The sequence below is a fragment of the Plecotus auritus genome (assembly GCF_963455305.1).
Source record: "Plecotus auritus genome assembly, chromosome: 11".
Classification (NCBI taxonomy): domain Eukaryota; kingdom Metazoa; phylum Chordata; class Mammalia; order Chiroptera; family Vespertilionidae; genus Plecotus; species Plecotus auritus.
The window spans coordinates 8,166,974-8,181,162 of NC_137777.1; the positions used below are offsets into that span (position 1 = coordinate 8,166,974).

The following is a 14,189-nucleotide window of genomic DNA, read 5'->3' on the forward strand; positions in this document are numbered from 1 at the left end:
AATACCTACACACAACTGTGGCTGCGGAAAACCGGCAGATAATGTTTCCAAACACCATCTGCGAGGTGTCCACCCTCTGACCAGGCACTGCCCCCGCCGCCTGTCCTACCCCAGCCATCGGCAGGGCAGGGCTGCGCCGGCTGGGGGTCCCTCTCTGCCTTGTCCCTTTTGGCTGCAGAGAGCCTGCTGGGAGCAGGCACCGTTCTGGAGAAGAGCAGAAACCCACCCTCTCCCCCGCAGCCTGCTCCTCCCAGGCTTCTCCCCCGTAAGCAGAGCCTTCGCTGGCAGCAGCCACAGACAGGAACAGGCTTAGGCTCCAAAGATAATATTTTCCCGAGGAAATGGACGTGCACTAAATTTCCAGAACCACGACGGCTTCAGTAATTCAGCAGACTTTTTCTTTTTAATTAAATGATTTCGATGATTTGCCTACGACACCCAAGGACTGTGACTGAGGGCTAAGACTGGAATTATTTGCAGTTCCAAAGCATTCTTTACTTTCTCTAACACAAACAGCTTTAAACACACACACACACACACACACACACACACACACACACACACACACACAAAATAAAACAGACCTCATCCCAGGGTTCCGCCATCATCTGACAACTCTCCTCACAGATGAAATGTCCAGGATACACCGATGACAAGGCACGAAATCCAGAACAGAAACAATACTTCTAAGTTGAGCTCCATCCCTCCAGCAAATGGCTCTGGCAACACATACCCGGCTCAGCTTTCGAAACACACCTCCCGAGTTTCTGTGTTTGTTTTTACGGGAAGGACTCCCACACCCCGAACCCCTGTATCTAGATCTTGATGGCTCGCGCTCTCTCTCTCTCTCCCCCCTGCCACCTTCCACCTATCACCTCTGTCATCCCCAGCCTCTGCCCCCCAGAAGGCACAGCACGCCGCGGGGCTGGAGGTCTCTTCCATGCCTCCTAAAAAGTAAGCTTCCTTCACGTTCGAATCAGAGAGGGGGGGGTGCAGCAGGACTCACTCACCAGGCATCCTGGAAGGCAGCGTCCACGCAGAAAGTGACTGCCTGCTAAGAGCCGGCGCGAGCAGAGCTCACGCCTCGTGTTCTGGAATGAGCGCAGGCGGGGAGAGGAGGGCCATCAGAAGGGGCTGAGGCGGCATAGCCCCAGGCAGGGTGCTGGGCGCGTGCGCCTGCCAGGCAGAGACAGATGGAGAGCTGACACTCCGGGTTGCACTTGAAGCAGAAATGTGGATGATGACAGGAGCACATGTGGCCTTGAACCCAGCCCCTGTCTCTCCAGGCAGAACAATGACAGGGATGTGTGTGCAAAGGACCGCAACCGTGGCCTCCTCTTATTCTCTCTCTCTCTCTCTCTCTCTCTCTCTCTCTCTCTCTCTCTCTCTCTCTCTCAGAAGTTCCAGAGCTCCAAAGAACAGACAGTAAAAAAGCAGAATGATAAGCTAAATGCTGAATAATTCATTCGCCGCCACCCCCAGCCAGTTACCAGTTAACCCTTATTTTGCCAAAAGAATGACAAGGAGACTTGGGCCCCCGAGAAATGATTCCTCTTCATCTTCTCATCATAGCGAACGACATTAAGAACACATCATAGGCACGAACTTGAAAGCTTGTTTATGGAACTGAAAATCCAAACCAGGGGAGAAACATATTCCTAAGACTTTGTCTAGGGTGCCAGTTTATCAGACGGAGCAGAGTATCAGAGCCCTTCCTTCTGTCAGCTTCTCGGCGGTGTGTGTAAATAGAGCGCTCTCAAAGAGAAGCAGGCCACTTCTCTCTTACTCGTGTGCTTTTAACCCCCTGTGATCCCTGCGCTGAGACCCTCCAAACACTGTCAGCTTACCCTCCTCTATCCTGCTTAGAGGGATCCCTGGGAAATGAAAACTAAATCTTCACTGTAAAAAAAAAAAAAAAAAAAAAAAAAGGCTTTTCAAAAGCTGAACAATCCTGTCCTCCTGATTTTTGATTTTTTACTTTTTTTTGGCTCGCCCTTCAATGCTGATCCTTCCCATGAATAGCACATACCCAGCCCAGTTCAATGGACTCTTCCCTATGAAGCTTTAATGGACACCATGACATATAAAACGACAGGGCTTTGTTATAGTGCTACATCTAAAGCCGGCTATTTTCCTCTCAGCGGTCCCTCCGTAGGCCTTTGTAAAACATCCTTGCCTCATAGGAAAAACGCACGCCTGTCTGCCTTGCATGCTTTTTTCCCCCTAAACGCACAAAAATGCCAGCCAGGAGAAAAACACTGTTCTCCTCTCGAACTCGCCCTCACTGGCACGCCGGTCCCCAGGTTTGTGTTTGTTTTAACAACAGGGCAGGCACGTGATGAGGCAGAGAGAGGCCTCCTCCCGGTTCACCTTCCCAATGTCTGTTCCACCCACTATCAACGCACAAACAGCTCTGCCCCGGAGCCTCTGACAAGCCTGCAAGTTCAAGGAACATGGCAGACGGGATCATCCCCTTTAACTCTTGCCATTCCTGCACAGCCTTCCTCTGCTTATTCTACCCTTTCCACATGCTTTTAGCCTTTGTCAGCTAGATCCCCCCCTTCCCGGCCCCCCGCTCCTTGGGGCCTCAAAGAAATTATAAAAGCCCATCTGAAAACACAGGCAGTGACTCCGATTTCTCCCTCCTCACCATGCCCACACTTCTCAGCAAGAGTGCACACAACCTGTTTCAGAGCACACCCCCCTACGTGCACACCCCCGGCAAACCCCACAAATAAGTCATCTTCAGTAAACAGCGTCAATCACCAAGCACTTCTACAGCCCCCCCAAATACTGCACCCTAGAAGCGCTGCTGCATCGAGCGAACCCCTCAAAATCCATCATTGTCAGGGACAACCTGTGAAAAGACTATAAGTCATAATGATGACTCTGCTCTGTCACTAGTAGTATACTGCACCCTATTTATGGGGCCAATCTTTTTGTTCATCTTAGTTAGATGTCACTTGTAATGAGGTTCTGTGTAATGGATTTCGGTATAGTTAAGCACCAAGCACAAACATTCTTATGACGGAGAGCTTTCCAGCAGGCATGAGAGTGGTCATCAATTAAGTCCTGCAGGAAGGGCCTTTCTGGAACCCAGCATCCTAAACCTGTATATCTTCACTTTTAAAAAAAGAGTGTTTTTTTAAAGCCACTCAATGATTTTTTTTTTAATACTTTTACCTGTGTTAGAAAGAAAACATTTTCACAGTGGGAAACCCAACCTTTCATCAATATGCACGGTGAATCACTTCTGAAATAGAAAATCGTACGACAAAAATGCATTACACTTTAGGAGAACTGGATGATATCCGGTTTTGAAACTAGGTCTTAATATCGGTACACTGCAAGCCGCTAAACCACAGCTCAGAAAATTGAACTTCCATATGCCGTGTGATTATGTATCTTTCCTATGTGTAAAAAAGCTTTTTAAGCTGTTATCTGACTGCAGTAATTGCCACTTTAAATTGATCCACGTCAACAAAACCTGGATCCCTGGAGATTCTCACCTAGAAATCTGATTGCAGAAAGGGCCTAACTGAACGTGTGTGCATCGGAGACTAGTTCAGCATTTTCTCCAGGAACCAGTTTCTTCTTCTGGTTCTCTAATCCATGGAGGCAAGCAGAGCTGCAACCCTATTTGGCAGTTCACCTTGAACATGGACACCTGCATACACAGTTCTGTATAGTCACTTAGACAAAAATAACTTCCCCTTTAATTAAAAAAACAAAAAACAAAAAAACAACATAAGCATATAGGAGCCAAGATCTCTAACTCCAAGTTGTACAATAAAAATGGACACTCGATAACATGACCAATGCATTTATGTACGTGAATGGGGGATGGGTGGGGATTGCGGGGAGTGGGGGGGGCGGGGAGGGAGAAAGAATCTGAATTGCAAAAGTTTTTTCCAGTACAAAATACAGTCCTGCATCACCACTGGAAAACATATATTTAAAAATTAGATATATTCCGCCAAAACCGGTTTGGCTCAGTGGATAGAGCGTCAGCCTGCGGACTGAAAGGTCCCGGGTTCGATTCCGGTCAAGGCCATGTAACTTGGTTGCGGGGACATCCCCAGTAGGAGGTGTGCAAGAGGCAGCTGATCGATGTTTCTCTCTCATCGATGTTTCTGACTATCTATCCCTCTTCCTTCCTCTCTGTAAAAAATCAATAAAATATATTTTAAAAAAAATTAGATATATTCCAATCACAAGGGATACATGGCTGACCAATGAAGTACTCCCTCAGGAGAGCCATGCCAGTAAGCCGTGTCTTTCCATGAAGAACACAGAGCATGTCTAAGGCCAATTCGTTCAAGTGAGTCACCTAAATTGGTACACTTTCCAAATTGGTACATTTAGCCAACACCTGAACGCCAGGCTCCCCCCCAAAAATACATAAGCTGGTTTCTGACAATAAATTGACATCATTCTCTAGAAAGGCATTATGGTCTTGTATTCCTCCAAGGTGTTTTTCACTTATTTCCAACACAGAGGGGCCCTATCGTTCGTAATTTCCCTTTGTTCAACACCTGATTTACCAGGAAGGTCTAGCGGTCTATGAAAATCGTCTGCAATTCATGAAAAGCTCTCTACACCAGTGAAGGCAGAGTTTGCCTTACAGCTTTTCTACAGCTTTTCTCAACTTTCCTCCCTGCGTCTCGAAGGCTGCGACTTCACACAGTGGGCATTAAGTGAGTTAATTCAAAGGAGCTGAAACCTCATTGATCCTAATTGAAAGCAATACACCCAACCAAATACGTTCCTACCCCATCTGCTCTGGCCTGCCACCAGCTATTCAATACAAGAGAATTAATAGTTTCAGATATTCTAACGGACCCAATAAAGGCACTCATTTAAGCAGGGCTGCATTAACAACGTGAAAAAGGGGGCAGAATGGGTTCAAGTGGAGCCTTTTACTCCTCGTTGCCTGTAACAAAGCTGGAGAAGGCTTATTCTGACTTTTTTTGTGCAAGACTTGATAAACTGAATGAGAAGGCACTCGATGGTCAGCCAAAGAGCGCTGATGAATGGTCATTAGGACCCCCCTGCTCCCTGCTCTTGGAGGACACTCCGCCACAAAGTGGCACCCCGGCTTGAAAAGGGTGGACCCGCTAATGTCCAGATTTCTCTGCTTGCTCGTTCCACTTTCAATTTCAGACCACTGGCCACCAAATGAGGCTGACATGTTGGAAAATAATGTTTTATGGGCGAGTGGTAAAAAATAAAATGGACGCATTAGCTCTGCTTTCAAATTCAAATCGGCTAGATTTGTCAGACCCCAAAGGGTTTGATTTTCCACCCAGCTGGAAGCTATTAGTGCTTTGTAAAGGCATCCCACTGGCAGGGCACACCTACCTAACTCGTGAGAGACGTGGACCTCTCTTTTAGACCATTTCCTAACTTCTCCTCACGTTGACAGTCAATTAGATAGATACAACCCCTAAGAAAAAGGCACATTAATTTGCTTCTGGCACTGGGAGACATCGGAAACTGTACCAAATAAAGGCCATAACGGATCGTCTCATGACAAAGATAAATCCAATCATGTTGTGTCTACAAGAAAAAATAGTTTGTGTGTTAGTTAAGAAAGCAGAGGAACTGGGGGGTGGGGGAAGCCAGAAAGTTCATTAAAATGTTTCGTAAAGGTCGGGGAATGGCTATCTGTTATTTAAACTTCTTCCTATAAATGCCTGTGGTAAACAACTTAGACACTATCACACTGTTTCCTTCATACCTAGTCCTCCGGAGGAAATGACTGGCGAGCACTTGAGCCTCCTGGACTTTGAACCAGTCCACAGAAGAGCTCACAAGAACTTGGCTTAAATGACAAAAGAACAGAGACATTGCCCTGACCGGTTTGGCTCAGTGGATAGAGCGTCGGCCTGCGGACTCAAGGGTCCCAGGTTCGATTCCGGTCAAGGGCATGTACCGTGGTTGCAGGCACATCCCCAGTAGGAGGTGTGCAGGAGGCAGCTGATCGATGTTTCTCTCTCATCGATGTTTCTAACTCTCTATCCCTCTCCCTTCCTCTCTGTAAAAAAATCAATAAAATATATATTTAAAAAAAAAAAAAAGAAGAACAGAGACATGACTGCCATTGACAAAATCTGAAGGGTGTATCAACATTGTGGGGTCAAAGGGTTAGTTAGGGCTGCCCAGGAGGCCTCAGGGCTAGCAGCAAGATGGAATACTGTAAAAGAAAACGTGCTACATAGCGGGAACTTGCCTGAATAGGCGATTAGACCAGACATCACAGAAGCAGAAAAGCTCCAGTGCTTGGATCATCTGCGAGCTAGTGACAGAAGCACCATCCATCGCAGTGTACCAGGAAGGACATACTGGACGGTCTGTCCAGGAACCCTAATCTACGGGGGCAAGTGTCAGGTCCAGAGCTCGAAGTCACGACCCTTTCCTTCACCTGTGACACGTCAAACTGGATGATGGCGTAGGTCACGTTGATTTTTGTAGCTTCCTCAGTTAAAGTATGCTAATAGTGTGATCTGAACTGTAATTTGCAGGTTCCAACCATAATATATTTTATAAATAATAACAATTTCCTAAACTGAAAACCTAAAGTCTTTGTATTTTTCCATCTTCAATGTGTCAGAATAAAATGTTACAGTATTTCAACAATTTTTCAAGCAAACATACTTGATTTTTAACTCTGGTTGAAATATACTTTTCTATATTTCATAGAGAACATTATTTCCTCTACTTTGAATGAGAAGATGTGTGTGTATTAGTACATTCAAGTATGCAGGGTACATTTGTATGTATTTATGCAAAATAAGATGTTTAAGATAAATATCATGTGCTAGAAATAAACTAAATCTATTTAATTATATGAATTGTTTCTGACAGTGCCAATGCCTTTAAACTATTATAATGTATTGTGGTTCTTTTCCAACAACAACTTTTTTTTTTTAATTTTTATTGATTTCAGAGAGGAAGGGCAAGGGAGAGAGAGAGAGAGAGAAACATCAATGATGAGAATCATTGATTGGCTGCCTCCTGCACGCCCCCTACTGGGGATCAAGCCTGCATGCAACCTGGGCATGTGCCCTTGACTGGAGTCAAACCCGGGACCTTCAGTCCACAGGCCAACACTCTATCCACCGAGCCAAACCAGCTAGGGCCCAACAACTTTGGATTTTCAATACCTAATACTCAAAAAAAAAAAAAAAAAATTCTGAAATGTTATAATAGATTTAACACTTGCCTTGATTGACTTTTATTATTTAGATGCACACCTCAGACCTGCTAATATTATTAACTACAGATGACACCATATGCACCAGCAAAGGGTTAAATTATTTTTAAACTTTTAAAGCATTAACACTTCCTTCGGTTATCGGCAAGACTGAACACTAGCTCCATTGACTCTGTTTCTTCAAACAAAAGAATTTTCCTAAAAAAAAGCCATCTGAAGTACACACTGGCATGTAAATCTGCAAACAAGTTGGCATTTATAACTTCCTCCTATTTTTTTATGACTATAAAAATCACTCGGGTAATAGAGAGGACACCCTCACTCCACATCACTTATCCATCTGACAAGGACTGGAACAGGGAATGAAAAAAAAAAACACCTTTGTTTCAATGTCACCACCTCCCGGTCCTGACTAATGGCGAGTCGGTTTTGTGCAAAAGCAAGGGGGCCGGCGTCTGCTCCAATGAGCTTTCCCTCCGCTCCGCTCCAGACACAAAACCTGCAGCCCCGCTCTGGGCAGCAGCCATCTGGCCGGCCCTCCCCGCAGCCGGCCCACCCCACGCTGCGGGCGGCCGGGGAGGGGCGGGCGCGCTCCGTGGGGCTATTTATGACAGACCAGTTCCACATTTTCTGCTTGCAGGCTTGCAACAATAAACGCTAATGAGGGCTGTGCATGACAATTCTGAAGACAATAAAAAGGTCTCCGCATCTCTTGCCCAGGAAGACACTGTGTTCAAAACGTCACCTTCTGTTCCAGAGCTGTTCTAGTCGGAAGGAGAGAGAAACACATAAATAAACCGATGGGAGACAATAAGGTGATCAACGCACAACTGCATCCTTAAGATTTCCAAAGAAAGCAACCTGCGTGAGCCCGTGGAACCACAGACCTCATCACCCTATGGACAGCCTCGTGAGCTACCTCCTGTGGGCACAGAGCTGCTCGACACGGATTGTTTCGGAGCCTGGGAATTCTCAGAGTATCAGTTGCCCGCCCCCCAAAAAACAAAAATTATAATAATAACCATCACACTTCGACATCATATATAACATTCCACATATCTTTAAATAAATGTAAATGCAAAATTGGCCTCTTCTGAGAACATCTATCATTAAAAATAATGCAATAGTTCTGGGTGGTGAATTTATACATCGTGTTTATTTCCTTTTTTTTTTTTAATTTTTCTTCATTTTCCAAATCTTTTCTTTTTTTCTATTTTCCAAATGAGCATGTGTTACATTTTGAACCAGAAAAAAAAACACGAATAAATATTCATGTCGATGCACTGGAAAAATGGAACAAAGACATCAATGTTTGGACCTCGACTGAAATTAAACTCTTTTACACAGCAACAAAAATAAAACAAAAGATTTATCTTCCTATAAATGTGTGTAAAGGGTATTCTTTTCATTAACAGGAATTAAAACACTTTCAACAAAATCCACCAGGTGGAGCAAATACACAGCAATAAAACAAAACTCGCAGAATTTTTTCATCATATATTTTTTTACAGGACTTTTATCTCCTTCAAACTCGCCACTTCTATCTCTCCACACTGCAAATTAGGAGAATCTAAGCACACAGACTAATTTGCCATGTTTATAAACAAATTCAAGCTTACTCAAAAATGATTCTTGGCTACCATGGGTTCCATTTCAAATTTTCATTCCAAAATGAATGAAAATGCACACATACCAATTTGCCACATTTATCAACAAATTCAAACTTACTAAAAATGATTCTTAGCAACCATGAATTGATTCCATTATAAATTTTCACTTTCAAATGAATGCTTTATTTGCTCATAACACCCAGTACAGTATCCTTGCCTTTATAACAATGTAATGTTTAAAATGAATGTTGCACTCCAGCCCTACTGGGTTTCCTCATGCGTGCCTCACCCCTCCCTACCCAACAAGGCCAGGCAGAAGAGGGTTTGATGCTGTATATTCTGAAACGCACCAAACAGTTGTGAAAACTTGTACATCTCAACTTAATCCCCTTACTCTGTATGGAAACTTCAATTCCCACTCTTACTTCTTCTTAAAATTATTCTTAATTGTAGATACCAAAATCTCATTAAAGTTCTGGAATACTGTGACTTTTTTATGTTCTACCAAAATGTCCTGTTTCCATTCCTGCTGGTAAGTTGCCACAAGTCGGCAATTCCTAAAAGAACTTGGTGTTGCCCTAGCCGGTTTGGCTCAGTGGATGGAGTGTCGGCCTGTGGACTGAAGGGTCCCAGGTTCAATTCCGGTCAAGGGCATGTACCTTGGTTGCGGGCACATCCCCAGTAGGGGGTGTGCAGGAGGCAGCTGATCCATGTTTCTCTCTCATCGATGTTTCTAACTCTCTATCCCTCTCCCTTCCTCTCTGTAAAAAAAATCAATAAAATCTATAAAAAAAAAAAAAAAGAATTTGGTGTTGCCCTAGCCTAGTGGTCGGCAAACCGCGGCTCGTGAGCCGTGGTTTGCCGCTCTGTTGACTAATGAGTTTGCCGACCACTGCCCTAGCCGGTTTGGCTCAGTGGATAGAGCACTGGCCTGCAGACTGAAGGGTCCCAGGCTCGATTCCCGTCAAGGGCACATGCCGGGTTGCAGGCTGGATCCCCAGTAGGGGGCGTGCAGAAGGCAGCCGATCAATGATTCTTTCATCACTGATGTTTCTCTCCCTCTCCCTTTCTCTCTGAAATCAATAAAAAATATATTTTAAAAAAAGAATTTGGTTCTTTCCTTCTCTTTTCTACTAGAGTAATTCACTTCCTCCCACTCTCTTCTCCCACAGATCTGACTTTTCCTTGCCATTTCACTCCGCAATTACATACAGGCACTCAGAACAAGGCACCTGTACCATCTTCTTGTTCAGATTTTCTTCTTTAATTCCTGATGCCACCTGCAAGCATAACTCTCTCCATTCACTTTTCAAATCCTCCACGCTTTCCTCACCTTACACACTCTCTGCTGCCAAGTCTTAATGCTACAAATGGCGCTAATGTTACTTCACTTAAGAAAGCTCCAGTTAGGGAGAACTTGGAAAATAATTGGAGCTTAAAAATGGGGAAACCCCGCCTTTCCGTGGAGGGCACCAGTTAGGAATGCTGACTGTGGCTTAAGATGTACTTATGTTTTCTTCTCTCTTATTGATTCTGAGGTTGAAAAGAGAAATATAATGAAAGAAATGCAGCCGGCTGATCCATAAATAAACATGCGCATGCCTGAGGACACGCAGAGCCACTATGGCAAAGCCACTCAGTGCAGAAGAGACTGTGGTGATGCCGGCCCCATCACAAGACACACCAAGACACACCAGGCTAACCCAAGTATTTAAATGTTTATATACTTTTCACTGGAGGGGCACACAAATACAGCAACTATGGACCTTGCCTTTATAAATATAATACAGAAAGAAGCTTTTAGAGTAATTCCTACCCAACTCTTCCCTGCAAAGTCCAATTCCTTTATCATTGGAAAGAATGGGATCAATCCCTGGACCTGGGCTCATGCATATGCAAAGGTACCTACTGCTCTCTTTCCGAACCCATAACTCCTAGTAACAATGGGACACAGGTATGTGCGCCTAGAGCAGCCGTGGGCAAACTACGGCCCGCGGGCCGGATCCGGCTGTTCTATCTGGTTCTCTTGCTCTCCCCTCCGCTCCTTGACTTTGAATTTATATTAGTTCACACAAACACTCCATCCATGCTTTTGTTCCGGTCCTCCGGTCCAGTTTAAGAACCCATTGTGGCCCTCGAGTCAAAAAGTTTGCCCACCCCTGGCCTAGAGGGTTAATGCCCTTCAGTGTGCATGACAGAACCCTAACGAAGGGGTAGAAAACCCAAATCACTGCCCGTGTCATCGCGCTTTCCCTTCCCTTTGCAAGAAGCCCACCCCCAAAAATGTTCCCCCCTCCCCGTGCTCCCTTCACCCCCAGTTTGGACTTTCAATCAGCCCGCCAAGTGAATAAAGACCCTGACAGGTTTCCTCTTGGTCAAGATAACATTTTGGGGGAGAAACCAAGATGGCGGCATAGGTAAACACCTAAACTGCTGCCTCACACAATATCAAAACTACAACTAAAAGACAAAACGGACACCATCCAGAACCACGGGAAAGCTGGCTGAGTGGAAATTCTACAACTAGAAGAAAATTGGAAAGCACATTGAGACTCAGAGGAGCTGCAAAAGGCTGAGGTATGGAGACTCGCACGCGGAGAGGACGGGCGGCTGTGTGCACGGGCGGCTGAGTGCGCAGCTGGCTTTCTAAAGCGGGAGGGAGAAGGAAGCTCCCAACTGCACTGAACTCCAGTCCCAGGAGAGACGCTGGGAACCCAGATTCATTCGGGGGGAATCTGGACTGTCAGGAAAAGAGAAAGCACACTGAGACTCAGGGGAGCTGTGGAAGGCAGAGGCCTGGAGGTGCACATGCGCAGAGAGGACTGACTGCTGAATGCACGGGCGTCTGAGTGTGCGGCTGGCTTTCTAAAGCGGGAGGGAGACGGAAGCTCCCGACTGCACTGAACTCCAGTTCCGAGCAAGACTCTGGGGACCCCGACTCATTCGGGGAGAAACTGGACTGTCTGGCAGCGGGTGAAACTCGAGGGCAGCTTTCTCTCAGAGGTGCTTGCAGTGATTACCGTGGGACACTGAGACCCAGGGGCCTCATAGGGCAGGGCTGACGGGAAACCAAGGCTGTCTGCTCCGCCCTGAAACTCCGCCCCATCCAAGCTGAGCACAGAGGCTTTTCAATTTTGCAAGTCTTGTCTCACAAGAGTGTCTCTAGCATAGAAGTTCTCCCAGCGTAGACACAGCTGATCCTCACAGCCAATTGGCCTGGAGGTCAATTCCTCCCAGTGATACCAACAACAATCAAGACTTAACTACAACCAGGCTGTACACACAGCCCACAAAGGGGTGCACCAAGAGTGTCCACCTCAGGTAACTGGGGAGGCTGAGCCATTGTGCCCTAGAGGACACCTACCACACAAAGCCACTCTACCAACTCAGGGAAGCAGCAAAAATGTGGAGACAAAGAAACAGATCACAAATGAAAGAAATGGAGGAAAGAAAACGACTGGATAAAGAGTTCAAAACCACGGTTATAAGGTTTTTCAAGAATTTCCTAGAAAAGGTGGATAAATTTAGCGAGACCCTCGAGGATATGAAAAAGGACCAACTAGAAATTAAGCATACACTGACTGAAATAAAAAATATTATACAGAGACCTAACAGCAGACTAGAGGAACACAAGAATCAAGTCAAAGATTTGAAATACAAAGAAGCAAAAAACACTCAGCCGGAAAAGCAAAAAGAAAAAAGAATCCAAAAATTTGAAGATAGTGTAAGGAGCCTCTGGGACAACCTCAAGTGTAACAACATCCGAATTATGGGGGTGCCAGAAGAAGAGCGAGAGCAAGATACTGAAAACCTATTTGAAGAAATAATGACCGAAAACTTCCCCCACCTGGTGAAAGAAATAGACTTACAAGTCCAGGAAGTGCACAGAACCCCAAACAAAAGGAATCCAAAGAGGACCACACCAAGACACATCATAATTAAAATGCCAAGAGCAAAAGACAAAGAGAGAATATTAAAAGCAGCAAGATAAAAACAGTTAGTTACCTACAAGGGAGCACCCATATGATTGTCAGTTGATTTCTCAACAGAAACTATGCAGGCCAGATGGGAGTGGCAAGAAATATTCAAAGTGATGAATAGTAAGAACTTACAACCAAGATTACTCTACCCAGCAAAGCTATCATTTAGAATTGAAGGGCAGATAAAGAGCTTCACAGATAAGAAAAAGCTAAAGGAGTTCATCACCACCAAACCAGTATTATATGAAATGCTGAAAGGTATTCTTTACGAAGAGGAAGAAGAAGAAAAAGGTAAAGATAAAAATTATGAACAACAAATACATATCTATCAACAAGTGAATCTAAAAATCAAGTGAATAAAAAATCTGATGAACAGAATAAACTGGTGAATATAATAGAATCAGGGGCATAGAAAGGGAGTAGACTGACAATTCTCAGGGGGAAAGGGGTGTGGGGGGTGCGGGAAGAGACTGGACAAAAATCATACACCTATGGATGAGGACCGTGACGGGGGGTAAGGGCAGAGGGTGGGGGGGAGGTAAGGGCAGAGGGTGGGGTGGGAACCGGGTCGAGGGGAGCTCTGGGGGAAAAAAGAGGAACAATTGTAATAATATGAACAATAAAGATTTATTAAATTAAAAACAAACAAACAAAAAAAAACATTGGTACAGTATTAAACTAAACAACAGACCTAAAAAACAAAAAATAACATTTTGGCTATGCTCTGGGAATCTCCCAAATGGTTCCATCTCCAAGCATCCCTCAGATTTATCCTACACCACCCTCCAACTGGCCACACACTGCTTTCCTAATAGTGTATCTCACCACCCCCAGCAAGCTGCATCCAAGGCTGGGGCCCTCCCCCAGCAAGTGTCCAAGTCCATATTCAAATCCCGTGGAGAGAAAAATAACCCGGCCTTAAAAGTTCTATCACCTTTGTTTCAAGATGGACTACCTCATTTTTTAACGTATTAATTTTCCAAAACTGCCTCCTAAAAACCACCTTTAAATTACTGTTTCCATCCTGAACTACTAGAACTATTAGTGAGTCTGACCCCCCCCCAGCCCCCCAAAAAACAGCACATGTAGAACGTGATGTAACAAGAATTAGGAAAATAGGAGCCCGTTAACCAAGGCCAGTCCTCCGCTGGTTGATGCCTACGGCTGTTGATAAAGGCACTGTTCCACAGCAAGGCCAGAGTGCAAAATGAAAGGGCCAACATGTCAGATCCATTTCAACAAAATAAAGACTATCTGTCAGTGAATCCAGGAGAGAGCAGGGGCACAGACTGGCGGAACCTCCAATCCCTGCCCAAACCCCTCGCACACCCTGCCTCCAGGGAGAAAGGAGCCTTGGGCGGGGCCGCCTGGCGCTGGAGGACA

At 45.1% G+C, this 14,189-nt stretch overlaps 1 protein-coding gene across 3 annotated transcripts in view; it reads right to left on the minus strand.

Moving 5' to 3' along the window:
• Positions 1 to 14,189, minus strand: part of RUNX1T1 (RUNX1 partner transcriptional co-repressor 1) — a 170,900-nt gene that overhangs the window by 117,703 nt on the left and 39,008 nt on the right. Inside the window, exon 1 of one of the 3 annotated variants that reach the window (XM_080646172.1) lies at positions 1,011 to 1,313. The exons of 1 other annotated variant lie outside the window; for it this stretch is intronic. In XM_080646172.1, coding sequence (XP_080502298.1) covers positions 1,011 to 1,017 — 7 coding nt within the window. In that variant the 5' untranslated portion in view covers positions 1,018 to 1,313. Of the gene's footprint in view, positions 1 to 1,010; positions 1,363 to 14,189 lie in introns of those variants that run through there. One more of the 3 variants, XM_080646170.1, reaches the window with a different exon arrangement.